The 26090-nt window shown below is 35.6% G+C and overlaps 1 protein-coding gene across 24 annotated transcripts in view; it reads left to right on the top strand.

The window, feature by feature from the left end:
• Positions 1 to 26090, top strand: part of Pard3 (par-3 family cell polarity regulator) — a 669836-nt gene that overhangs the window by 236021 nt on the left and 407725 nt on the right. For all 24 annotated transcript variants that reach the window (XM_078023416.1, XM_078023399.1, XM_078023411.1 and 21 more), the window contains exon 3: positions 22816 to 22996. In XM_078023416.1, the coding sequence (XP_077879542.1) occupies positions 22816 to 22996 (181 nt within the window). The remainder of the gene's footprint in view (positions 1 to 22815; positions 22997 to 26090) is intronic.

Genomic DNA, 26090 nt, shown 5'->3' on the forward strand with positions numbered 1-26090 from the left:
AGCCAGAATTGCTGCACTGCAAATGAGAAAAGTAGATCCTACATCATAGCAATATTATAATAACTAAATTAGATAAAGTGTAGATTGTTGCTCAATACAGTAAGTCTTTAAAAGAATTCTTGTTATTCTTTGTTCTGATCCTTTTCATCTTCATGTTGTTATCCAAAAAAGTTAAGGGCACTGTTCTCCAAACTTGAGTTTGCATTACAGATTTTAGACCCCAGTTCCAGATTTTTGTCTGATGCAGCAAGGTCTTGAATGGGATATGAATATTTGCATTTCTAACAAATATCCAGGTAATACTAGTGTTACTGGCCTATTTTGAATCAGGAAGTTACATAACCCTTTTCTTTCAGTTGCTGGAGTGGGTAACATTTAAGATGGTCAAACTTGATACCAGGTGGTAGGTAAACTTGATATCCTGTAGTGCCATTTTCCTCTAGCAGTCAAGGCTGAATATTTTGAGTAAAAGAGATGTAGAACTAGAATTACTTAGTTATTTTATGGCTAGAATGATCTATATTTTTGAAAAATTTGACTATACATACATAGAATTTGTTGCACATACATAGACTTTTGGATTAATTCTAATGACAATTATTAAATGAAAGTTGTTTTCCTCGGACATGGACATTCTGTATGTTTCTAGTGCACCTAGTTCACTTCAATTCATTTTTTCCCTCAGAATTAAAAAAATATTAGACTATGAACTTTAGTTAATTATTTTTTAGTTCCCTGTGAAAGACTTGCAGGGACTATGCTATTTTTAATGGCACCATTTCTACCAGATGTTTAAAACATCCAAGTATTGTTGTGAAATGCTAGGGATCTGCTATCTGTGAGAATTGAGCTTCATGTAATTTTCTTGATGAGTGCAAGACAGGGGCAGATAGTGAATATATGGTGTTGACACACTTAATTTAGTACTCTTTCCACAAAGCTATTAAATTGACTATTAATTGGCCTTCTGATAAAACTTCTATTTAATGCAAATGATGAGCAAAAAAAATGTATCCTAGGATACTAGCTGCTGCTTCTGAAATAATTCACATGCCTGAAATCTCATTAGGGACAATGTGCATCTCCACTTTTCTTTGGCAAGCAATTAGACTTCTTTTAAATATAATGACTAAAATTTATCAGACTGTGATTAAAAATATTTTTGACAACACTCTTAACTTACAACTTCATATTTTGTGCTACTATTGGGTATTTTTTTTAACAGTTTGGAAAACAAAGATAAGCTTATTGATGGTTAAGCCTTCACCACTTTGTGGTTTTCTATCAGAGTGGCCTTGCCTTGAACAGGGTGCACACTGGTTTAGCTGACTCAGAACTTTGTTACATTGTGGTTTGAATATACATTTGTGATGAATCATAAGTAGGTTTGTGTCTTTTCCTTGTTTGGTGGTTTCTTCTTTCTGGTCTTCTCTTTTTAATTTATCAGCTTAAATTTTAGGATGTTCTTGAATTAATTCTAATTCAAGAATTAATTATGCTTATTAATTATGCTCTGATGAGAAAAGTGAGAGTCCTATTATTCATGTTATTCAAAAGTTGTGAAGTCTAAAGAACTTTGAAAATCGGAATGTATGATCCCAGGAATTTATCACTTTCTGGCAAAAGATTTACAAATGATTGTACCATTCTCCTTCCTATATAATAAAATGCTTTATTTCTTTATTTTTTTATTTCACAATTCTCTGACATCAGCATCCATTATTTTTATAATTAGGAAAAAATATTTTACAATAGTTTTAGCATTTTCCATAGAGAACCTGTTATTTACTTTTTAAATATTAGTATACTCTACTTAAGATAATCTACTTCAAATTCATATGGAATGACAAGTAGGTAGAAGTATGGGGTTAGTTTCTGCAGTAAGGAGATTTGGGCTGGGTGATTGTTTGTTGTCTGAGACCATCATGTACAATGTAGAATGTTTTGCAGCTTGCCTGACATGTACCAATGAGATGTCAGTCCTCCTCCAATTCTGACAGCTAAATGTGTCTTGGTCCATTGTAAAAGCTATCTATGCTAAGCCTCAGGCTAGCATCATTCTGAATGGAGAAAAATTGAAGGCATTCCCTCTAAAATCTGGAACAAGACAGGGATGCCCTCTATCACCACTTCTATTCATTATAGTTCTCCAAACACTGGCCAGAGCAATTAGACAGACGAAAGAAATTAAAGGCATAAAAATAGGAAAAGAAGAACTTAAATTATCACTATTTGCAGATGACATGATTCTATACCTAGAAGATCCAAAAGGGTCTATAAAAAAACTACTAGAACTAATAAATGAATTCAGCAAAGTGGAAGGATATAAAATCAACACACATAAATTAAAGGCATTTCTTTATATCAGCGACAAAACTTCTGAAATGGAAATGAGGAAAAACACTCCATTCACAATATCCTCAAAAAAATAAAATACTTGGGAATCAACCTAACAAAAGAAGTGAAAGATTTATACAATGAAAACTACAGAACCCTAAAAAGAGAAGTAGAAGAAGATCTTAGAAGATGGAAAAATATACCCTGTTCATGGATAGGCAGAACTAACATCATCAAAATGGTGATATTACCAAAAGCTCTCTATAGGTTTAAGGCAATGCCAATCAAAATCCCAACGGCATTTCTTGTAGAAATAGATAAAGCAATCATGAAATTCATATGGAAAAATAAAAGACCCAGAATAGCAAAAGCAATTCTAATCAGGAAGTGTGAATCAGGCGGTGTAGCGATACCAGATTTCAAACTATATTACAGAGCAATAGCAACAAAAACAGCATGGTACTGGTACCAAAACAGGCGGGTGGACCAATGGTACAGAATAGAGGACACAGAGACTAATACACAAAGCTACAACTATCTTATATTTGATAAAGGAGCTAAAAGCATGCAATGGAGGAAGGATAGCATCTTCAACAAATGGTGTTGGGAAAACTGGAAATCCATATGCAACAAAATGAAACTGAATCCCCTCCTCTCGCCATGCACAAAAGTTAACTCAAAGTGGATCAAGGAGCTAGACATCAAATCAGAGACTCTGCGTCTGATAGAAGAAAAAGTTGGCTCCGATCTACATATTGTGGGGTCGGGCTCCAAATTCCTTAATAGGACACCCATAGCACAAGAGTTAATAACAAGAATCAACAAATGGGACTTAATTAAACTGAAAAGTTTTTTCTCAGCAAGCGAAACAATAAGAGAGGTAAATAGGGAGCCTACATCCTGGGAACAAATTTTTACTCCTCACACTTCAGATAGAGCCCTAATATCCAGAGTATACAAAGAACTCAAAAAATTGGACAATAAGATAACATAATAACCCAATCAACAAATGGGCCAAGGACCTGAACAGACACTTCTCAGAGGAGGACATACAATCAATCAACAAGTACATGAAAAAATGCTCAACATCTCTAGCAGTCAGAGAAATGCAAATCAAAACCACCCTATGATACCATCTCACTCCAGTAAGATTGGCAGCCATTATGAAGTCAAACAACAAGAAGTGCTGGTGAGGATGTGGGGAAAAGGGTACTCTTGTACATTGCTGGTGGGACTGCAAACTGGTGTGGCCAATTTGGAAAGCAGTATGGAGATTCCTGGGAAAGCTGGGAATGGAACCACCATTTGACCCAGCTATTGCCCTTCTCGGACTATTCCCTGAAGACCTTAAAAGAGCGTACTACAGGGATACTGCCACATCGATGTTCATAGCAGCACAATTCACAATAGCTAGACTGTGGAACCAGCCCAGATGCCCTTCAATAGATGAATGGATAAAAAAAATGTGGCATTTATACACCATGGAGTATTACGCAGCACTAAAAAATGACAAAATCATGGAATTTGCAGGGAAATGGATGGCACTAGAGCAGATTATGCTTAGTGAAGCTAGCCAATCCCTAAAATACATATGCTAAATGTCTTCTTTGATATAATGAGAGCAACTAAGAACAGAGCAGGGAGGAAGAGCAGGAAGAAAAGATTAACATTAAACAGAGACATGAGGTGGGAGGGAAAGGGAGAGAAAAGGGAAATTGCATGGAAATGGAGGGAGACCCTCATTGTTATACAAAATCACATATAAGAGGTTGTGAGGGGAATGGAAAAATAAACAAGGAGAGAAATGAATTACAGTAAATGGGGTAGATGGGAGGGGAAGATGGGAGGGGAGAGGAGGGGGGATAGTAGAGGATAGGAAAGGCAGCAGAATACAACAGTCACTAATATGGCAATATGTAAAATTGTGGATGTGTAACCGACGTGATTCTGCAATCTGTATTTGGGGTAAAAATGGGGGTTCATAACCCACTTGAAACTAATGTATGAAATATATGTCAAGAGCTTTGTAATGTTGTGAACATCCAATAAAAAAAAAATAAATGTGTCTTGGTCATTGTTAATGTCCCCTTGGGGAAATACCTCCTCACTGAGAGCCACTGCCCTGGACTAAATGCCTGTGCTTGTACAGTCCTCCCTCCAACGAGTAGCCACCCTACTTAAAAACGTACATTGATGTTTTCTATTTTATTTTGTTCCATTTTGTCTATCCAGTGTCATTTTATTTAAAAATCATCCCAAGAATATATTTCTGGACAGGGTGGCCCCCATGGCACTTGGTATTTATTTAAGGTTGCTGTGGGGTAGAGATTCCTGGTTCAATCTATCTGGATTTTGTTAAAGTGAGGCATGCCAGAATGGCAGGATATTACTTCTGTGCTTACCAGAGATGCCTCACACAAGTAGTGATGATTCTGAAACACAGCTGGGTGGAGGCCCAGAACTGCTTGGTGCCCTTTTCCCTGTGATCCGAAGTGTAACACTCAAGACGTATTGTCACTGGTGTGGCAGACACATGTGGCTGCCTCTGTTTAGGAGCTGGAGGTTATGCTGTCAGCATGAAGAGGTGTGGCCTCTCTGGCTTCGGGGATTTGTTCAAGATTCAGGTTGGAGTTTTCTGTGAATTCTGAATCTATCTGTAAAGCGCTCATAGAGTGAGAGAATTTTGTTGTCCTTTAGGAATATAGATTGGATGTTGGTGCAGATGGTTTTGGAATCCTATATTGCAGATTAGGGAGATTTAAATTTTCATTTTTATAAAGGAAGCATTTATAGTGTTAGAAGCTTAAGTGCTGGAAGCCCTGGCTTTCTCTTTGCATTTGTGTTTCTTATATAAATACCATGTGTGAAATGTCCATTATACCATAGTTATGTACAGGATAAAGGGGCTTCCTTAGCCAGTAGATAAGAAATCCTCCACATGCCTCATTAAATAATGTGTTGGAAAAATAAACATTAATTTTATTTTCTTAAAATCATGTCCACTTTTTACATTGGCATGGGATGTTAGGATTACTTAATTTTTTTAATGAAATTTTTAATTTTAAAATTGTGTGTCAAAATTTTACAATTGACACCAGGGATTCAACCCAGGGGTGCTTAACCATAGCACCACATCTGCATCCCTTTTCAAATATTTTATTTTGAGATAGTGACTTGCTAAGTTGCCTAAGGCATCACCACGTTGCTGAGGCTGACTTTGAACTTGAAATCCTCCTGCCTCAACCTCCTGAGCTTTTGGTATTACAGATGCGCACCACCCAGCCCAGCTAAAATCGTACTTATATTTTAATTTAAGGCTATGTGATCTTAGCTAGAAAAAGTAGCTATGGTGACTCTATGTTTAAGCTTAATGTTTCCAATTTAGGAATGGGTTTGTACTCTAGTGTGAGTTGGAGTTGGGCAACACATCATCATGTACTATATATATACTATATATAATACGTAAATATATAATATTTCTGCCATACAGATACAATAGGCACACATAAATTCAAGACCATATATCATAGTAAAATGAAATAAAGTAATAAGGAAGTGTTGACTTTTAAATATTTGTCACCTTTGATTTTAATTCATTTAATTGTAAATTTATATAATTTAACCTATAATAATTAGTCTATTAAAAACTAGTGTCAGAATTTCTGAAAATTTAACTCTGAGTTCTTGCAAGCTAGACCTCACTAGCTGAAGTATACAATCAAGAGCACTGTAACACCTTACCTAAAATCACTATGGTCAGATGTCAGAGTCCAAACTGTTCAGATTTCAGAAAGATAAAATGGAATATGTGTCATAAAATATAACACCTCTTGTGATGGACATCTGAGGCAGATCTCTTTAATCAAAACATTGATATTTCTGCAGCAACACATGTGATTATTCACTGAGTAAGTACATATAAATAATCTAGCATCAGTGCAGGCTTGGTTCTGCCTCCAAATGTTTATTTTATAAACGTATGAGGGTGGGGGGAAACCCTGGTTTTTACAGATATTTGACTTTGGAATTGTTATCGTCCTTTATCACTGTTTACAAATCAAGTTTATATTCTATGTCTAGAGAATCTCTGTGTTTGCTTTTTCATTATGGAGAAGAATAGAAACTTAGCGTGCCCTCCTACCTGTAGCAAAGGTAGGAGATCCCTGCAGGAAAAGTGCTCACCCCTGAATTTGTACAGGTTCTTCCTCTTGGGAAACTCCACTCCTTTGACTTCCTTCACCTTCAAAACTCAGCCCGAGTTGCTTTCTTTCTGCCAAGCCTGCCTGGTGCCCCTCCAGTGCTCCACTCCAGTTCATTCAGTTCTTCCCTTCTCACTACAGCCTTTCTATAGCTTCTGTGTTTGATGTATGCTGCCAACCCCTGACGATACAGGGGCCATGAAATCACAGGTTGAGCTCCTGAGCTCACAGGAGAGAGTGGCATGAAGCTTAGCACTACTCTGAATAATAAAACCCAGCCGTAGAAATACATTTCTTAAACTACTTGGCATATTGGCTTCTATGTCTTTAAAAGCTTCTTTCAGTTACTGTGATTGAGAGAGCTTCTGATAGGTTCTCACCAGTCATTACCCTCATCTTTATACTCCTCTCTTGTTTGTCATCTCTGAAGGACTTTAGCTGCTTGTGGCGTCCAGAAAGGAAGCAAAATGTTAGGGGGTGGGAGCAATTGAACGGGTTCTTCCCAAGGTGCGCATCTGTGCTAGGTGATTTCTTTATTCTCTTGTGTGTTTTTTTAGGCTCCAAAGGGAATATTTCACAAATTCTCACTTAATTTTTTTGGGGGGTTTTCATTGATATTTTGTTTTTATAAAAGGAAAGTAATTACCAAATATTTTAACCACATTACATCCAAGTCTAATTCAGCCTTAGGCATTTCTTGGTGAAAAGTATTACGTATAAAGGTTTCACACTCTCGTTGTGCAGGATCCTGTTTTGTGCATTTGTTACACTTAGAATGAGGTGTCACAGTTTGTGATGAGTGTTTCCCCTTCTCGTTTGCCACTTACCTAAGTGGACTTCACTGCCTGACAGAATTGAATCAGGTCAGTTTTTAGGTGGCAGCAATTTATAAATAATGTTCTTTTCACACAAGGAAAGGCAGCCGCTTATTAATGGTTTGTTTACATGAGATTGTTTACGGGACAATTGATGTTAATTGTCTAATCAGACAATTTTTGTGTTTCTATTTCCTTTATTTTTATGTCAGTATTTAAACACATAAAAAATTTTAAAATGTCTCAGCATTGACTTTTGTTTATATTTGTTATCATTCCTCTTTACTTGTGTGGAAGAGCAATTTTATTGTCTCAGTAGTTCCCAGCTTCTGGGTCATTATCTGCATTTTCTACGGTTTCAAAGATAGTATTATTGATGAGAAGTGTGGACCCTGATCCAGGCATAGACTGGGTTGGTTGACTTTGGTTCTGTGAACACCCCGTGTCTCCTCCTTGGCTTTGGGAGGGGGCTCTTTGTTTCTGTTCTTCTACCACCATGGTTACTCACTTCTCATCATTGTCTTCCTTGTCTTTGGAATCTTTTTTTTTTTTTTTTTTTTTTGCATTTTTGCCTTATTTAGATTATATATTACATAATTCAGGATCGACTAGGTTTTGAAGTAATAGGAGGAATGAAAAAGTAGTTCCTTTTGTTTTTAGTTCTGACTTAGACCCTTTTTTGCTCAGATTCTGGGTCAGTCAGCTTTCCATCATGATACTATATTTCTGTGACAATTGGCTAATAAAGACAAAAGGCTAATAGTTTTGGAGGTTGCAGTCCATGGTTCTGTTGCTTTGGGGCCTGTGGCATGGCAGTATATCATGGCGGTAGAGAGTGACAGAGTAAAATCTCTCAACCTCTTGGCCAGGACATGTGAGGATGGGGGCGTGGAGGAAACCAGGGTCCCACAAGCCATTTCTAGGGCATATCGCCAATGACTTAAAGCTTCCCACAGGGCTCCTTTCCTTAATGGTTCCGCTACCTCCCAATAGCACCACCTGGGGACCCAGCCTGTTCACATGGCCTTTGGGGAACATTCACTGTTCAAACCACAACACAAGGGGTACCTTAGTCTCTGCCGGCCTGCCTATAAGGTAGCACCTGGAATATTAGACCTGTGCTCAGATGAGGAAGATTCCCAGGACACCCCCTCACCATAGTTCTCTCCCTCTCCACCTCAACTTTGAAAGAGAAGCGCTCATCCAAAAAGAGGTGCTTCGTGACTTTCATGGCTATTTGATCGTTTCTGGTGGATATAGGTGTTTTGGGAATACCGGAGTTAATCAGAGGAGTGACAGTGTATTTTGGGGGAGATTATCTCCCTATCTCATTCCTTGTTCTTTTTAGATCTTGCTTTGTATGAAAACTTGACTTTTCTGGGACACACCCATCCTAAACAGTCATCCTGTTGACCTTGTTGTGGTTCTGTGCTAGACATTGTTGACAGCGTTACATGGTGGTTATGTGCAGAACTTTTGGCAGAGGTGCACTAGGGCACTTCTGACCTTGGGGTGGTAGAATACCATGGTGAACTAACTTAGACTTTCAAGTTTTCAGTTTTCTTTGGTATAAAATAGGTAAGATAGTAGCCATCTTTATTTTGAGAATAAAATAATATATAAAAGGCCTAACCATAGCAGTTGGAAGAAGTGTTAGCTACAGCAATTAATATGGTCATGATTGTTACTATTGCTACTATTGCTCTTGTTATTTTAATCACATTTAAAGTATTCAGATATCTAATATTGATGAGTCTCTTCTAAATGTTGTAGACTGCTTGAATATTGCTTAATTATGAGATTTGCCTTTGGATGTTTACTTAGTAAAATGAGAAGATGGAGTAGAAAATCTAGAAGAGACACTTCAGTGAGAAAATAGATTTATAGTTTATTTTGGAGAGATTTATGCTCTAATATGCAATATTGTGATGTTACAATGATATAATAAAATAAGAAAAGTTTATTGGTATTTACTGAATGTTAGAAAATATAGTTTTTATTCTTAAAAGATGGGATCTTGAATCTGCTGGCAGTATATCTAGATTTAAATACCTCTGTGCATTTATATCTTTTAAAAACTATCAATGTGGTCTATTCCAGCATTTTCATAGTTCCTGGCACAAGGCATGAATAAAGGAATAAATGGAATAGGTAATGAATCATTGTCTTATAAACTTGTGCAAAGTTTGGTGATCAGAAATGAGAATTAGAGGAAAGGTGGAATCACAGGAAAGAGAGGGGGGAGTTGCAAGAACATGAGCTGTCTGTTTTGCATTTGTCTATGGTTTCCTGAGAGTGTAGGCTTAGCCTCTTTCATACCTACTTTGGTGACAGAGAGTAATAAGAGCTGAAGTTTTACTTAGAGTGTTGAAAAATAGAGGACTATGTTGTGTTTGGTTGTTGTCATTCCTTGGACTATGGTGCATTCTACAATTCTCTTTTCCTGCAGCTTTGAAAAGAGCTTGATTTCCTGAGTCTCCCTTTGGAGGGGTGAGGTAAGGGAGTGATGTCCAGAGGATTTGTAGTACATTATTTGCTTATATTTACTTGCTTTCACCTTTCAAAGGGATTGCAAAGTAGATATGATAAGTGATCTTAATCAAGTATTTATTTATTGGGGCTTCTGTGGGACAGGAATGCAGGTCAGAATACCAAGATGAATGAAATAAAGTCTTTCACAAGAAAATCAAGAACTGTTTACAGAATTTTCATCCATTAAGACAAGAATATTGTAAAGATGAATTTGTCTCCTCAGTGTTACTTGAACAAATATTTGAATGTTTATTTTTTATACATTGTTGGACAAAATTTTTTATTTTTGTTGCTTTTATATTCATCTGCTATGATTAAAATTATTTTAGCACTGCTGTGAAATCTGAAGTGGAGCCAGTGCTAAAATAATTATATATATGGAGACACACACACACACACACAATCTCTCATGAGAAAGTGCTAATGTACCTTCTTGGGTATTTATTTATTTACTCATAACTGTACCCATGATACTTTCCTTTTTCTAGTCTCTGTGAAATCATATTTCCTTGACTTATATTCTTTTTCTGGTTTTCAGATTTCTTTGATAGTGGAATTGAAGGAAGAGAAACCTGAAATCTTAGCTTTATTCAAACTTTGGTCCTAATTTCTATACATGCTCCACCTCAGATTAATTAAATCTATACTGTCAACCACACCTAACTACAGACATTGGGCAGTTATGTGTATTTGCCTTGAATTAGGCTGCACCCTAGGGTGTTAAATAATATTTGTTAAATAATAATAGCTATCATTTATTAAGTACTTGAAAGAAATATTTGGAAAAACTTGTTATCCTTAAATGAACAACATAGGCAGCATTTCTACAGAACTGACCCCAGAGAGTTGAAGCAACTGTCTAGGGTCACGCAGCTGGTGAGTCAACTCTCAGCCTTAGGGTGATTTTTTGGGTAGAATGTACTGGTAATCACAGGATGAAATGGTTTCACTTCCTGTTCAGGTCACCTGTCTGGATATTTTGTGTGAGAAACTTTGAATAGAGACTTCCACTTTCCTCAGAATATATTTCCTTTAAAATTCAAAGTTTCCAAATTCTTGTGTTTAGCTACATGCATTAGATGGCACTGATATTTACCTTTCAAAAAATTTGCATTAAATTTCAGTATTTAAAGTGTTCTTTGGTTTGGGGGAAATGTTTAACTTTTGAGGGTTTCTCTCTTTTCTTTTAAACCTATCAAATGTGGTCAGGGAGGGGATTGATAACACAATTAGGATTTGTTCTGTGTTCACTTTTAGAAACATTGCTAAACAGGTTATACTAATGAAGAGTTGATAAAAGAGTTTTATTATTTATTTAATTTTTGAATAAACCTGCCAGCTGATTAAAATGAGCTTAATTTAATCAGTATTGAATTGCATGCTGAAGATAATTTAGGCTAATGTCAAGGACACTGTTGTTTCTCCTTTGTAGAAGGTATTGGAATAATGAGTATAGTAAAAAAGGAGCCAGAATATGTTTGAAGTTTTTTATCTGTGCCCCTGGTGGATATTTAAAAATCACACTCTTTTTGCATGCAAATTACACTGAAAGTCATTTTGTAATGTTGGGTTTATATTTTACAAAACAAATTGATTGAACTTTGATCTTTTGCTAGTATTGGATTGTGGTTGTCAGAATGAATACTGACTTTATTATGCATCATTTAAAACTGAACTGCCAGTCAGAACTTTAAGTGAACAAAACTAGTGGCTTTGATGCATCTTAATTTGAAAATAAATTACTGTTTAAGTAGCAACACTCAGCTCTACTTTTTTCATCTTATGTTACTTTTTTCTTTTAACCCCCAGCATCCTCCACCCCCATGTCTTAACAGAGTCCTTTGAATTCTTTTTTTCTGTTAAATCAGTTAAACTCATTTTTCTGTTGATGCTTTTAGATGGAAACTAGTTACCAGTGGGGTTCTTGTTCAAATTGTGAAGTCAACAGTTAAAGGGATTAATGACTCTCAAGTGAGTCCCCTATACACGTGGCAGGTTGCCTTGGAAACACGCCTAGTTCTTTGGATTGGAAATATTATCTTGTCTTTAAATGCCAGAGATAATGATTTGCTTACCTCTATTGCATCCTCTGTAGTACTAACATTGTGTGGAGTTGTTTTTTTGTGGCTGGGTGCAAATTGCTTAGCAACTTTCTTGATTGATTGAAGCCATAGCCAAGTTTTCTTAATTTTAAACATAATTTGCAAAATTTAGAATTAAGGAAATGATCCTTCAAATTTCTAATTTCTATTTTAAGAAGGGAAGTTTTTTTTTTTTTTACAACTGATTGCCAATAAATAAAGTATTTTAGTTCACCAAATTTAACTGGTAATAAACTTTAGAGATGCCTTTTTCTTTCTTTCCTTTTTCTTTTTAAAAACATGATCAACAGTGAAGTTGGTGATGGAAATATTAAGGACAACATGAAAGTGTCTAACTCCTCAGAGATGGTGTTATGTCATGAATCTTTTAGGCTAATTTTACTTGTGTTTCTAAAGATACCTGATAAAAACTGTAGCACAGAGCTCCATGGTACAGGTTGGAATAAGAAGGAGGTTTTTCCTTAAATAGAAGTCCTACTAGCTTCCATTGAAACATCTTACTGCTACCTGCGGTGGCCCAGGAGTCTCCTGTCTCATGGCTCTTGTGTTCTTTCAGGAAAAATTTTCAAGCAAGATAAAATGTAGTAAAAGTATAGCAAACCTTATTGGAAGAGAAAGGAAAACATCCTCAAGAGAGAGGGTAGGTCTTCTCAATTCAGGAGAGAGACATTGTGCCGTGTGTGTTTCTTAGTTGTATTGAGGTGTCTTAGGGAAGTTTCCAGAGAGTTCTGCCCAGGTACTAACTCTTTAACTCTTGACTGTTAGTAGGATTGTATCAGAATTTTAAGTCCTTGCTTGGTAAGATTTTTACCCACAGGTACACAACCAAAACCCACGAGAGGGATTTTATAGTGAGATTTAAATCACATGGTACAGATCTAAAGGCAACTCTTTGTCATTTTGGCCTACGTTGACTGGTTCCAATTTGAAACTTGGTTTTACAAAGTTTATTATTAGTGGGCTTTGCTTTTAGTTATCTTGCCTTCCATAATCTTGAAATATTTGGTCTGCATCAAGGTAAAAAAAAAAAAGGTCCCCTTACAGGGTAATTTGTGTTCTTATTGACAGAGACAACAGGGAAGAGTCTTAAATTTCTTGACCTAGAAAGAATAGCCCTGTGTACAACAGGTTGTTAAGAAATGTTGCATACCTATTAACTTAAGCCAAAACATGACCTTGGGTAAATTACTTTTTAAAAAATTACTTAAAAACCAGCATGCAGGCCCACTTTATAGAATTATCCCTTGAACTTCATGTCCCTACTGATCATGTCTGTCTGCTACCTACCATTGCTGGTTTCATAGAAGTATTTGAGGGTGACATGAGGGTATCAAGACAAAAGTATCACCATAAGGTGTCTGAGGAAGTTTCTCCATAATCAGAGGAGATCTGTACTCTTATAGGCTCTTGACTATGTCGCAGAAAAGTATTTAAGGATGTAGTAGGTTTTAGCAAAGAGAAAAGAGCTTTATTGGAGAGTCAAAGAAAAAGGTGCGCATGTTCAAAGCAGAATGTGGACTCTCTTCAGGGTTAACATCAGATTTTTTTTTTATTATAGTACAAAAATTAGTCAATTATGTGTTACCCAAAGGGGCTGGAATTCCTTTGGAATTGGAAAATACTGAACAAGATCATATTTCCCCATTAGGAGTCTAGTCTGACATGTAGGTTTCAGCATATATCCGTGTCTGTGGCAGTGTAGGGGGCGTCAGGTGATCTTGGGTTGATTAGGTGATCTGGCTAGAGGTTCACAGACCCATCAGATGTTAGCCCCTCTTCTTATGAGGTAAATGCTCTCTATTGACGTTGTGTTCGTGCCTTGCTACATTTCAGAAAACTTACAGGAAACAGAAAGTTACAAAATAATTTATGGGTATTTGAATACTGCTAAACATTTTTTGCTCTTACCCTTTTTGGCTCCTCTGTGTGACTCACAGGCTGACCACAAGCTGCACATTCCCTGTTCCAACATGGACATTTTTTCCTTTGGAGACTCAGTTTTCTCTCTACATTTCTAAAGTTTCGTCTCAAAGGTTTCTAGGACAGTGAAACAGGTCATCACTTCAGATTTTCAGCTTTGCTTAAAATATAAAGAGACTAAAAAAGGCCTTCCTTACTAAGGAGTTCAAATTTAATTTGGTGAACTCAACAGATGTTGGCAGAAATCTCATGAGCAAGAAAGATATCAGGTTGTGTTCCTGCATGGTGGTAACTGTAGGACTGTTTCTGGATAGAGTAATCCCATCAACAGCTTCTCATCCCTTGGTTCTGCTGGTCAGGGATGGGAGAGAATTTAGGATGTTGACAGGGGCCTGTGATAAAGTGAGCAGGTGACTCATTCAATTTAGGAACAAGGTGCAAGTATTACTTCACTTGTACTTGCTTCTTGAAGTTCAGGTAACATCATGATTGGTGCTGAAGATTTTGGTTGTGTGTTTGTATGTTTTCCATACTGGGAATTGAACTCAGAGCCAAACATATGGAAGATAACTGCACTACCACTGCGCTGTATCTCTAGCATTGGTATTGTGTCTTTTGGTTGCAGTTTAGAATAAGACATTGAGAAGGCAGGTGGGGCGACAGGCATGTGTGTGTGTGTGTGTACATATATCTGTGGTTTTGGCTTGTTGGACTTTAATAGATTTTTTTTTCTTTTAACCAAAGGAGTTAGTCTTCAGGAATTTTCTTATCTACCATTTATTATTGCGGCTATTCCCCAATACACGTAACACATTATTAATTGTCAAGCAAAATTGTCTATAGGTTTTAAACAACATGTTGTTGGCTTGTAGTTCCAGGTGCTACTTGCTCTTAGATGGGATATATGTTGGAAGGTTTCTTGGGTGTCCAGGAGCAGAGGAGCTGCTGCCTCCAAAATCTGAAAGCATGGAACTGAGATGGAGGCAGGAAAGGGTGAGGTCTCATGATGCAGTTCAGGGAAAAGATTCCTAACTCGTTACTACTCTGCTATATCTTAGCTAGTAGGAAAAGTGCTATTTTAGTGTGCTTTTGCTTTTTTTTTTTTTTTAGTTCTTTTCTATGTTCTATTTTTTAAAAAAATCAGCTAAAATGTACTTAATTCTTAACATGCTGATGAAGCACAGAGTTAATCTTCCATGTGTAGCATTGAAGTTTTTCAATGGCAAGCTTGAGACTCTCCTTTTGTGAGTTAGATTTTATTGGCATAACTTGTATTCCTACTATTACAGAACATCATTGGCTCAAGTATATTCTTTTACTATTGTTTTGCTTACTCGTCCACTAAAACGCTAATTCTCTTTAAATGAGTTTTTAATGAACCATGATAGCAAGTAAGGCTCAGAGAATGATTAAGGATTTAGCATTGTCTCTATGTCATTAAAGTAGGCTCAGTCATCAGAAAGCTTACAAATTGATTTTATAGTTCCTTTTTTCATGTCTATAAAATAATTAGTTATTATATCATTACATTTACTTTTGAGGTTCATGTGCTTATTTCCTATTCTTGTAGTCCCTGAGGGAAATATGCATGTGTTCCTGATAAAAAAATTACAATCATTATCATCTTCTCCAATTTGGAGTCTACCTTTCTATATATTATTAGTCAATTTCAAAATAATTTTTCTCTATCTTTCTATATTATCCTGCTTTTTATTATCACTTAAACAGTAGTATAATCTAGTTATAACCTCATACATAGGTACAAATGGAATAGTGGCCCTTGTAAGATGGGTTTACATTATATATGGCAAGTGGGTCAGCTAGCTTATGGCTGTATTCATTTGCATATTTTCATTGTGGTTTGTGGTTGACATACTCAAGGCTATTAGTTGAACATAACTCTTAAATTGGGAATCTAATTAGTCTGAAGGCTCAGTGGGTGATAGTGTGAGTCACCCTGAGGGATAGCAGAATTAAATCTCAACTCTGAAATGTATAAGCATCAGGGCTGGGAAGTATCATAGGTGAATATCTTTCACTGTAATTTGAAGATAGAGAAGAATATCTTTTCAGGCATCTGTGATGAAGAAATATACTACCTTCTTAAAGGATGCTCTTAGCTCTGTGGATGGTGACTTTTGATCATTTACAGTTAGTTTTCATGGTGGTCTCCTGAGTTTATCAGGAAGAAATGGAAATGTCTTGCCCTTTCCTACATGATATGTATTGTTTAAAATGGCACAGTTAAAGATTTATTTCTCATTACATTCCTTCCTTGCATTGAATAACACAGTGCTAACTAATGTAAGCATTTTAATGCCTGCTGAGTTTTCCTTTAGGGCCACAGGTTATCAAGCATGCTTTATGGGAGATGGCTATAAATGAAAAAAGTTTAAAACTAAAATATTGGTAAAGGGGAGCCCAAATATTGATCTGATTTTTCATTTAAAAAAAATCCCTCAGTGCAAAGGCAGAAAATTTTAAAGTTACTCATATGGGTGATTCTAATTATAGTAATCCATAGATTATCCTGTGGGAAGGAAAAACAACTTCTGGAATATTGATATTTCAGAATTATTCATTATGGAACAGTTTCACTTCAAATTTAAAATACATGTACCTCCATGATTTCTATTCTTAATTTTTAACAACTTGTTGCAATGTGCTATAGCTCTCCCATTCCTGTTGGATTTTCTTTGTGTTGTTATCTCATTTCGAGATCTGCCCATGAAATCTGCCTGCCACTACCCAGAGGGGCACTTTCTGTTTTATGTTCCTTTTTGACTTTGTTATAATAAAAATAATTTGCTTTACATATTGAGGTTGCATGTCTTCCTCAGATGAAGAGAAGGCTTTAGGGCATCTTCAAGCTCCTTCTGAGTTTTAATATTGTTCCACATAATTTGGTCCTAAGAGTCTTTCTGACTCTTAGTTTTTCTGTAAAGTGAAATTGAAGGCACTTAGGAGGGGGCATGTGCAAAAGAATTCTGTTCCAGGGTTAGATGTTGCATAAAGCATTTTCTGGCACTTATCCTTCACTTTTCAAATTTATTAGTGTGATGCCTTAAAAAGGAAAACTAATTATTGGTGACATTGTGTTCAGACAGTTGATATGCCTTGTCTCTTTGTCACGGTAGGCATGGCCACTATTAGTTTTCATTTTTTTTGCTACACGGAATTATCACAAACAAATGTCTTAAGACAATGTAAGTTTATTAACTAACTAACTAGATGGCAGAAGTCTGACATGGGTCTCACTGGGGGAAAATCATATTAGCAGAGCCATGTACCTTTCTGGAGGAGAAGCTATATTGTTTGCATGCTTTGACTCCTGGGTCCCTTCATTGATCTTGAAAGCCAGCAATGCAGCATTTCCCTGATTACCATCACATCTCTCCTTGGCCACAGCCAGGGAAGGCTCACCAATTTCACACTTATGTGATTAGATGGGGCTCACCAGGTTATCCAGGATAAACTATCTCTCCATTTTAAGGTCCTTAATCTGAATCCCATCCATAATGCCCATTTCAACATGGAAGGTAACATTAACTGATTCTAGCAATTTGGACATGGCTACCTTTGGTGGAAAACCATTGTTCTGCCCTAGGACAACTGCCACTCTTTTTCCAGATAAGGAAAGGCTTGGAGATATTACAGAGACCAGTGGATTCACGAACAGCCATTTAATAAACAAGGGCAGAGCTGGTAAAAACACAGCTGACTCCAAATTCTCTACTTTTATCCACTTTGATATATCCAATTGTGGGCTTTCAGGTTATAATTTTATACACTAAAGGGGCCACATTATAGCCAAATTGTTTGTAAGCATTTATGTGTGATGCTTATATAACAGGTCAGGTTTTCTGTTGGAAAGTTTTGATGTTTCAGAGTAAAAATGACTTGTCCTGAAGTAAGGAGGATATGTGTGTCAACTTTAATGTTGAAGTTATTGCAGGTATTATCCAAATTCATCTTGTCTTTTTCTCATGGAGACTTAATGGATGAATAGAAGAGAAGGGAGACTTAAGTAATAACTATTGAAAATTTAAAAATGAACTTTCAAAAATGATCTATTTCATGGACAGCAGTGAAGATTCCATCTGTTAAAAGTGGAGTTGGGTTGTGTTTCAGAAATTTAAAAGACATTTCCTTTACTTTTTGAAGGACATAATAGATACTTTTAATATGTGATGTTTTTGTGAAGGTCCCGTTTTCTTTTGCTGCATTACTATATGTATTCTTATAGAGTAGATTTTCTAAAATTATACATCCTTCCTAATTTAACACAAAATTACTTCATATCTGCACCTGGCACTTAAATTTTGGTTTAAAAGAAAACTGTAAAATTGTCTGTTATTGGCATATTGCAAATCACCAACTGTGATTCTGCCACTGAAATTCAAGCAGCATTTGTTCATGACATAGTCCAGATTTCATAATCCTTGTGTTTTCTAAAAATGCTGGAGATAATTATTGAAATTAATATACATGTATAAGCTCTTCCATCATGTTTGGCATTTAAAGACTTGTTCTTTGTAATTTTCCTTTTCCATTTTCAGTTTGCAAAAAGGACTTGATTCTTGAGAGAAGATATCATTGTGGAAAGTTAATAACAAACTTGAATTTCATTTGCTTTCTATTATGCACCAAAATGTCAAAACTTAATATCTTCAAAATGCATATTAAGCCAAACACCTTGTGAAGAATATAATAATATTAAAATCATGCATAGAAATCGTAAAACCTGTTGAAGAGTCTGAAGTAGATATTGTTAGCTTATCTGGATTGCAAAGGTACTTGGTTTAAAGTTGAGTGTTCCTAGAAAAATAGACAATCTAGCGGAGGGTCAACAAGTTGTAGTCTGTAATCTTTTTTATTTTTTTTAAATTTGTCAATGGACCTTTATTTTATTTATTTATTTATACATGGTACTGAGTATTGAACCCAGTGCCTCACACAGGCCAGGCAAGCACTCCACCAGTGAGCCACAACCCCAGCACCTTGTGTCCTACAATCTTGTTTTGCTGTCAAACTTTATGAATAAAGTTTTATTTAAACATATCCACATTCATTTGTTTGTTGTTTCTGACTGCTTTTATGCTATCATGGAAAACTAGAATTGTTCTGGTAGAGATGATAGAGACCACATGTCTGAAAATATTTGCTCTCTGACCTTTTTCAGGAAGAAATTGCTGATCCCAGATCTAATGGAAAGTCTGGGCTTCTACTACAGAAAGACAACTGCCAGTCAATGTCACATTGATTTTATTAGTGTATAAGGAAACTGGTATATGCATACAAACATCTTTCCATTTTTTTAAAAATAACTTATGGATTTCTTTTCCCACTTATGTTGCTCATTATAAGGTTGGGTAGCCAAGTAGTCATTCTGCTGTGCTTTTTCCTTACCACTTAACCTCCTGCTGAATTGTTTAATCAGCTAATTATATATTGTACTGCAGAAGGGTTCTGAACTTCCTATTTGTCTACATGTCTCTATGACGTTATAATGGCTTTCTTTGTTTCATGAATTGATTAATAATATGTAAGCATTCATGGAAATAGGATTTGTTCAAAGTGACAAAACTATGTAATGAGGTTTGTAATTATAATTACTGTTCATATTTTATAAATTTACTATGCTTTAGAGAGAAAAATAGTCAGGGCTATTGGCATTAAAAAAAAAAAAGCTTGAATTCAAGACAGAAATGGGTGGTTCATTTTGGCTGTCACTGGTTTACTTTTCTTTGGAATGTTAAGCTTCTCCATTACTAGAACCAGGATTGTAGGTCAATGACCAATGTGATGGCTATTGTTGATCCTTTTAAGAAATTCATTATTCTTTTGAGAACTGTATTTGTCATAAGATGAAAAAGAATATATTTTATTTTCATAATTTTTTTGGCCACCAAAATTTTTATTTTGAGATCAACGTACAGAGTTACATTTAAAAATTTTATTTTGAAATCATTTTAAATTTCAGAAGAGTAGGAAAAATAGTTAGAGTATTTCCATACAAGTTGCTTCATTTACCTCTAAAATTTTCATCTTATATGATAATCAAAACAGTAAAATAACATTGCATCAATACTGTCACCTAATCTGTGGAGTTAATTTAAATAATTTTGCCATTTTTTTAGAATTGACATCCTTTTCCTACTTCTGGATCCATTCAAGGATAGGATCATACTGCATGTAGTTCTCATTTTTCCTGTCTCCAAATTAAATAATTTTATCATTCTTTGACTGTTATGACTTACAATCTGAAAGCATTTTATTTATTTTGTGGAATGTCCTTTAACTTGGTTTTGTCTAATGTTTCATGATTAAATTGAAGGTAAACATTTTTGGCAGAAATAGGAACTTCAAAAGTCATTATCCTTCCTAGTGCATGTTATCCGATAGAACATGATACTGACATCTCTTATATCTTCAAGTGCTATTGCTAAGTTTCTCCACTGAAAAGATTTCCCCCCTTTTAGTTAACATATATCTGATGGGGAGGCATTCTGAGATATGCAAATATCTTTTTTCTCATCATTTTCTTACCCATTAACTTTAGCATCCATTTGTAGATCTTACATAAAACAATTATTGCTATGGAAATTGCCTAATGATGACTTCTCTTTCCATTATTCCATTATCTTTACTATTTGGAATATTATATAGAGATCATATGTTCATTCTCTGCCATTTGTTTCGTAAGTCATTATGGAATCATGCATGTTTAGTTTACTTCTTTGGATTCTTTAATCAGTGTGAACATAGGCATTTATAATAAGTTGTGTCAGCTTTGATCACCTTTAGGTTGTCACCTCTTTTCTTTTTTGTGCCTCCATCACTTTGAATACTTCTTTACTCTCAATATCACAGGGTGTTCCAGTTCATCATGTATTATCCTTGCCTTCAGTCATAAAATCAGCCATTTTTCCAAGAAGCCCTGGTTAATTTATTGGAGAATAATATCAGATACAAAGATCTGGGTATTAAATATATTTGTTGGTACTGTGAAGTCATTGCTTTCAGGACCTTTGAGTGAACAGTCAGGAAATATGTATTTGTATACTCAAACATGCATTCAATATTTGCCTATACTTATCTATGCATGTCTCTACCTAACTATAGTCCTGCTTCTCATTATGACATCTCAGTCAACAAGGGAGTACATAGATGATGGTGGTTCCATTAGATGACAGTGGAGCTGAAAATTTCTGATTGCCTGGTGATGTTGTAGCACAAGTCATTATTCACATGTTTATGATGATGCTTATGTAAACAACCCTCCTGTACTGCCTGTTGTGTAAAAGTGTACATACAATTATTTATAGCATGTGATACTTGATAGTAAGCAACTTATAAGTTTGGACATATGTGATTTTTTATCTTTATTTTAGAGTATACTCCTTATTAAAAATAAAGTTTCTTGTAAAGCAGTATGCCCTGTAGCATCAGCCTTTACTTCTAGGGTTTACCATCTCTCTTGATAGCATCAGAAGCCATTTGGATACATTGGTCTATACCATGCTAGGCCTTATGTATGTACATTCCAGGATGTTTGCACAATGACAGTCATTCAGTGATGCATTGCTTGGAATGTGCCCTTTGTAAGTGACAAATGACTGCACCTATTTGTAAAAACCATGAGTTTGAGCTAAATATTGTAGTGCACACCTATAATTCCAGCTACTCAGAAGACTGAAGCATGAGGATTACACATTTGAGGCCCCTCTAGGTAACTTATATGAAACAATATCTCAAAATTAAAAAAAAAAAGGACTGGGGCTGTAGCCTAGCATGCACAAAGTTTTGGGTTCAATCCCCATAACACCAGGAAAAAGAAAAAAAAGACACCCCCTGTCCCCAACCACCACTACCTCCATGGGCTTCTGCTTCCAAATAATACCACGAAGTTAACTTTTGCTTATTTGTAACTTTGGTTTCTGATCATCAAAATGTTGGTTTTTGTTTCCCAAAATATATTCATTCATTCATGGTAGGTGTGTTTGTGTACAGTAGCAAAATCTCTAAATCATATCCTTGTCAGAAGCAAATTTACTAGCAAGAATATAGTATTTGTGTGACAGTTCTTTTCGTCTTAGCTTTACATTAAACAATGCAAATAGTTTTCCTACATTTAGCTAGTTGTTCTTTTCTTTCCTGTCCCACTTAATGTATGATCATTTGTACGTGGTTGGTTTCATTTGTTTGTGAGACATTTTCAATTCTCCCTGTTCTCCTCACCTCACATTGGCATCCTGGTTTGTTTAAAATTTTCACTTCTGTTGTAAGTAATTGAATCATTATCATGGTTCCGAGCTTCAGTGGTCTACAGAAAAAAGACCCAGAAAAATAAAAATATCACTTCCTCATTGTTGCCATCGCCTATTCCCATGTTTCCTTTCTTTCTACCATATCCCTACTTACTGCTTGTAGGTAACTCATTTTATTAATTTCTCTTTTATCTTACATTTTTTAGCATAGAAATGAGCAGTCATGCATAGTTTTTAAGTTCCCTTCTTGCTGTGTATACACATTTATACACACACACACTCTCATATACACATACATTTTTCCTTTCCATGTAACAGTATAAGCTGTGTTAAAACAAACAAACAAACAAACAAACTACTAAATCCATCCTTGAGTTAGGATTCTCTGATACCAACCTGTTTTCATATATTTGATCCATAGAAATTTGGATATGAAATGTACAAATTGGAACTGTAGAAGTAAAACTGTAAGCTTAAGGAAAACACTATTTTTGAGGGGTTTTGCTTTCTAAAACATAACTTCCCCGGGTGCATTAATGTCAGTATTTTTCCACTGTGAATTTATGTTAAAATAAGATAACATTTTGGCAGTAATTTAAATGCCTTTATTTATACATGCAAATTTGCCTTTCTTTTCTAGCTGGTAGCTGTGTTTGATGAACAAGATCCACATCATGGAGGTGACGGCACCAGTGCTAGTTCCACAGGTACCCAGAGTCCAGAGGTGTTTGGTAGTGAGCTTGGTACCAACAGTGTTTCAGCCTTTCAGCCTTATCAAGCAACAAGTGAAATTGAGGTCACACCTTCAGTCCTCCGAGCAAGTAAGTGAAACTTCTTCGTTCTCTCTACACATTTCATCTTAATTTACAGGGATGCCAACTTTTGTTATCCATCCATGCTCCCATGAATGGAATTCATTATCTGTTTTTATCAACAGTTGATTAAGTTTAGAACCTAGGCCAATGTCTTTTGCAAGATCAGCAAGCAACTCTTTATATTTTAATAGACTGGGATTACTTTACTTTAGACTAGTAAACTTTTTATTGCTCACAAAAGCTAAATAAGGATAATGGAAGAAATAAAATTACCTGGATTTTTCTTTCTATATGTATGTCATCTGAATTAACTAGTATGGATAGAAGTCATTGAAGGGTTTCTTACTGAAATAAAACACAGCACCATTGATTCACAATCAGCTTGGTTACAACTCTTACTTGTGATACTTGAACTTTACGTGATGAACTAGGGAAGAAGAGACCAAAGTTATCTTTAGAAGTCTGGAACTTAGAATTTCCAGGGTGCTGCAATTGGAGCACACCTCAAGGAAAGGAAGGTTAGGAACAGAGAACTTGTGCTATGAATCCTGTGACCTAGAGTATTCCACTTCCAGACATTTGTTTGGAAAATTCTGTTAACCATTTCTAGAAGGTATACTCAGGAGGCTTTTTCTAGAAATAGCATTTCATGTTTCTTATTGTAAAATCTTATAGTTGAGGAGTTATAAAGTATAGGAAGGCCCATTTCAAGACATTTATAATTTTGAAGCTCATTTATCTTTTAGATACCTCTGTATGTAAACACTTCAGTTTTTTAAGTGGAACATTTTGGTCTTGCATGTGTTTACTGATAGTCTTCAGTGAATCTTCATTTAGGTGGAATGAATACACACACACACACACACACACACACACATACACACATACATACATATACACTATGTTGCTTGCATAGAGAATATAAGTAAATAATACTTAGGATACTTGATTTAATCTCCTGAATTTCAACCTTATTCTCACTTTTGCATTGATGTCGGGTTATACCATTTTAGCAATTACTTCTAGATGTTTGTAAACTACTTTTGCTTCCATTGTTCCTTGAGGGTATACATGAGGATTTGGAGTGTAACTCAGGAGTAGAGTGTGTGCCTAACATGGAACTGGGCTCTGGGGTTCAATACTTAGGACTGAAAAAAAAATGTATATTGGGATAATAGGACTATCAATTTCTGATAGTCCATCAGAAATTATGAAAAAATATGCTGTGATTACCATAAAGAGATGTAGGGATCCAGAAGTATATTGCAAGATGATGAATCTAATTGATGCACTATAGGGTTCTGTCTGGATGCAGATTCATGTTAACCACTTTCTATAATTTCTTCATATTTTCTGTAACAGATGAGACCCTGGCACAATTAGTGTTTGTAAGGGACCTTGAAGTAGAACAGCTGTTGTTAGTTAAGTTGGTTTAGTTAACTTTTCTTTCCTTCCCTTCCCAAGTTCCTTCCCATTCTTCTCTTCCCCCTCCCCCTCCCCTCCTCCTCCCCCTTCCCCTCCCTCTCTCCCTCCCCCTCTCTCTCTCCCTCTTCCCCCTCCTCCTCTCCCATTGCCTAGGCTGGTCTCAAACTCAGGAGTTCAAACTATCCTCATTTCTCATCCTCCTGAGTAGCTGGGATTATAGATATATACCACCACACCCATCTTGAATATTTTTTTTATATGCAGAAGATTTTGGTTTGTTTGTGCACATGTATAAGCGAGTATGTTTTAAACTAATTTTGTGGAAATGACATTTGATTACTCTAAGGATATACACTTAAAAAGAAATCATGTTGGATTTACTTCAGGCATTGTTATAGGCAAGGAAAATGTCATGCATAGTATCCAAAGTGATGTGAGGTGGTTCCCAGGCTCTTTAAGATTTTTCAAATTAGAAACTAGCTCAGTATTAAGTGGATATCTGCTTGGAATTAACTTTTGTATAAAAAGTAGATTTTCTAGATGTGATTAAAAATATTTTTTTTTCTCATTAAATAATACTACCAGTATTGAGGTACCTAAATTTTGGAAAACAGTGTCCTAATTTGAGCAATTGTACCTTAATATATATAATTAAATATAGGACTTTTTGTTGGATTATGTTTGTAGTTTTGTATGTATGTGTTTTCTAAAGCAACATGCACCTTTTATTTAGCTGCATTGTAAAGAGAATGTTGGCAGAATGGTAAATTTATATTCATGTTAAAAATGTGAATGGTTTACTTTCTATCAACTTTTATCTTTTGTCTTCTCTGGACTCGTCAACATTTCTCACAAACACCTGCATTTGGCTGGCCCTGTGAGTTAAAATTTAAACACTATTTTTGACTGAAATATCTCTTTTATCTTGTTTTTATTGGGAAAAAGAAGTTATGTTTCAAACATATGTGTTGTCTTCCAGCCATCAGTGGGAGAATATGCAGATCTCATTTTCTGGCTCTGATTTTTATTTTTTTTTATGCTAAGGTTGTTTAGATTTTATGGCCTTGGCTGGCACCGGGTATGTATATGTTAAGCATGTACCATATACAAGGCTCATGACTATGTAAAAGTTACCCGTGACACATGTCATCTATTTATTAAGATGATTTCTCATACCATATATTGAGATTCAAACAGGAAGCATGATTTTGTCTGTATGCTTGCCAGGCATTGTGTTATGCTGAAAGTGGCCAGAGTTGAGTTAATGAAGCGTAGGGCTTTCCATCAAGGAAATATGTTGGCTTTCTTATTTACGGATTTGAAAATAAAGAAGCCAACAACAGTAAAAATCTGTTTGAGGAAAAATTAACTGGGGGCATGATTAATAAAAGCTTTTTTTTTTTTTTTTTTTTTTTTGCCTTAAAGAAAGAGTGATAACTATTCTGTATCATCCAGTGAGCGAATTCAGTCATCCCTTTGTTTCACAAAGAATCACTGGATGCTGCAGAGGGCATGTAGGGTATAATTCTTCCTCCATAAAATAGTGAATATTAAGTTTGGGTTTAATAAACAGGATTATTATCTCTGTTTTCTTTGAAATTGCTATTAATTTGCCCTTGAGTTTTTTTTTTTTAAACAAGAATTCTGGTTTAGTTAAATCAGTGGTTCTCAACTG

This window comes from Ictidomys tridecemlineatus, chromosome 10 (assembly GCF_052094955.1).
Source record: "Ictidomys tridecemlineatus isolate mIctTri1 chromosome 10, mIctTri1.hap1, whole genome shotgun sequence".
Lineage (NCBI taxonomy): Eukaryota > Metazoa > Chordata > Mammalia > Rodentia > Sciuridae > Ictidomys > Ictidomys tridecemlineatus.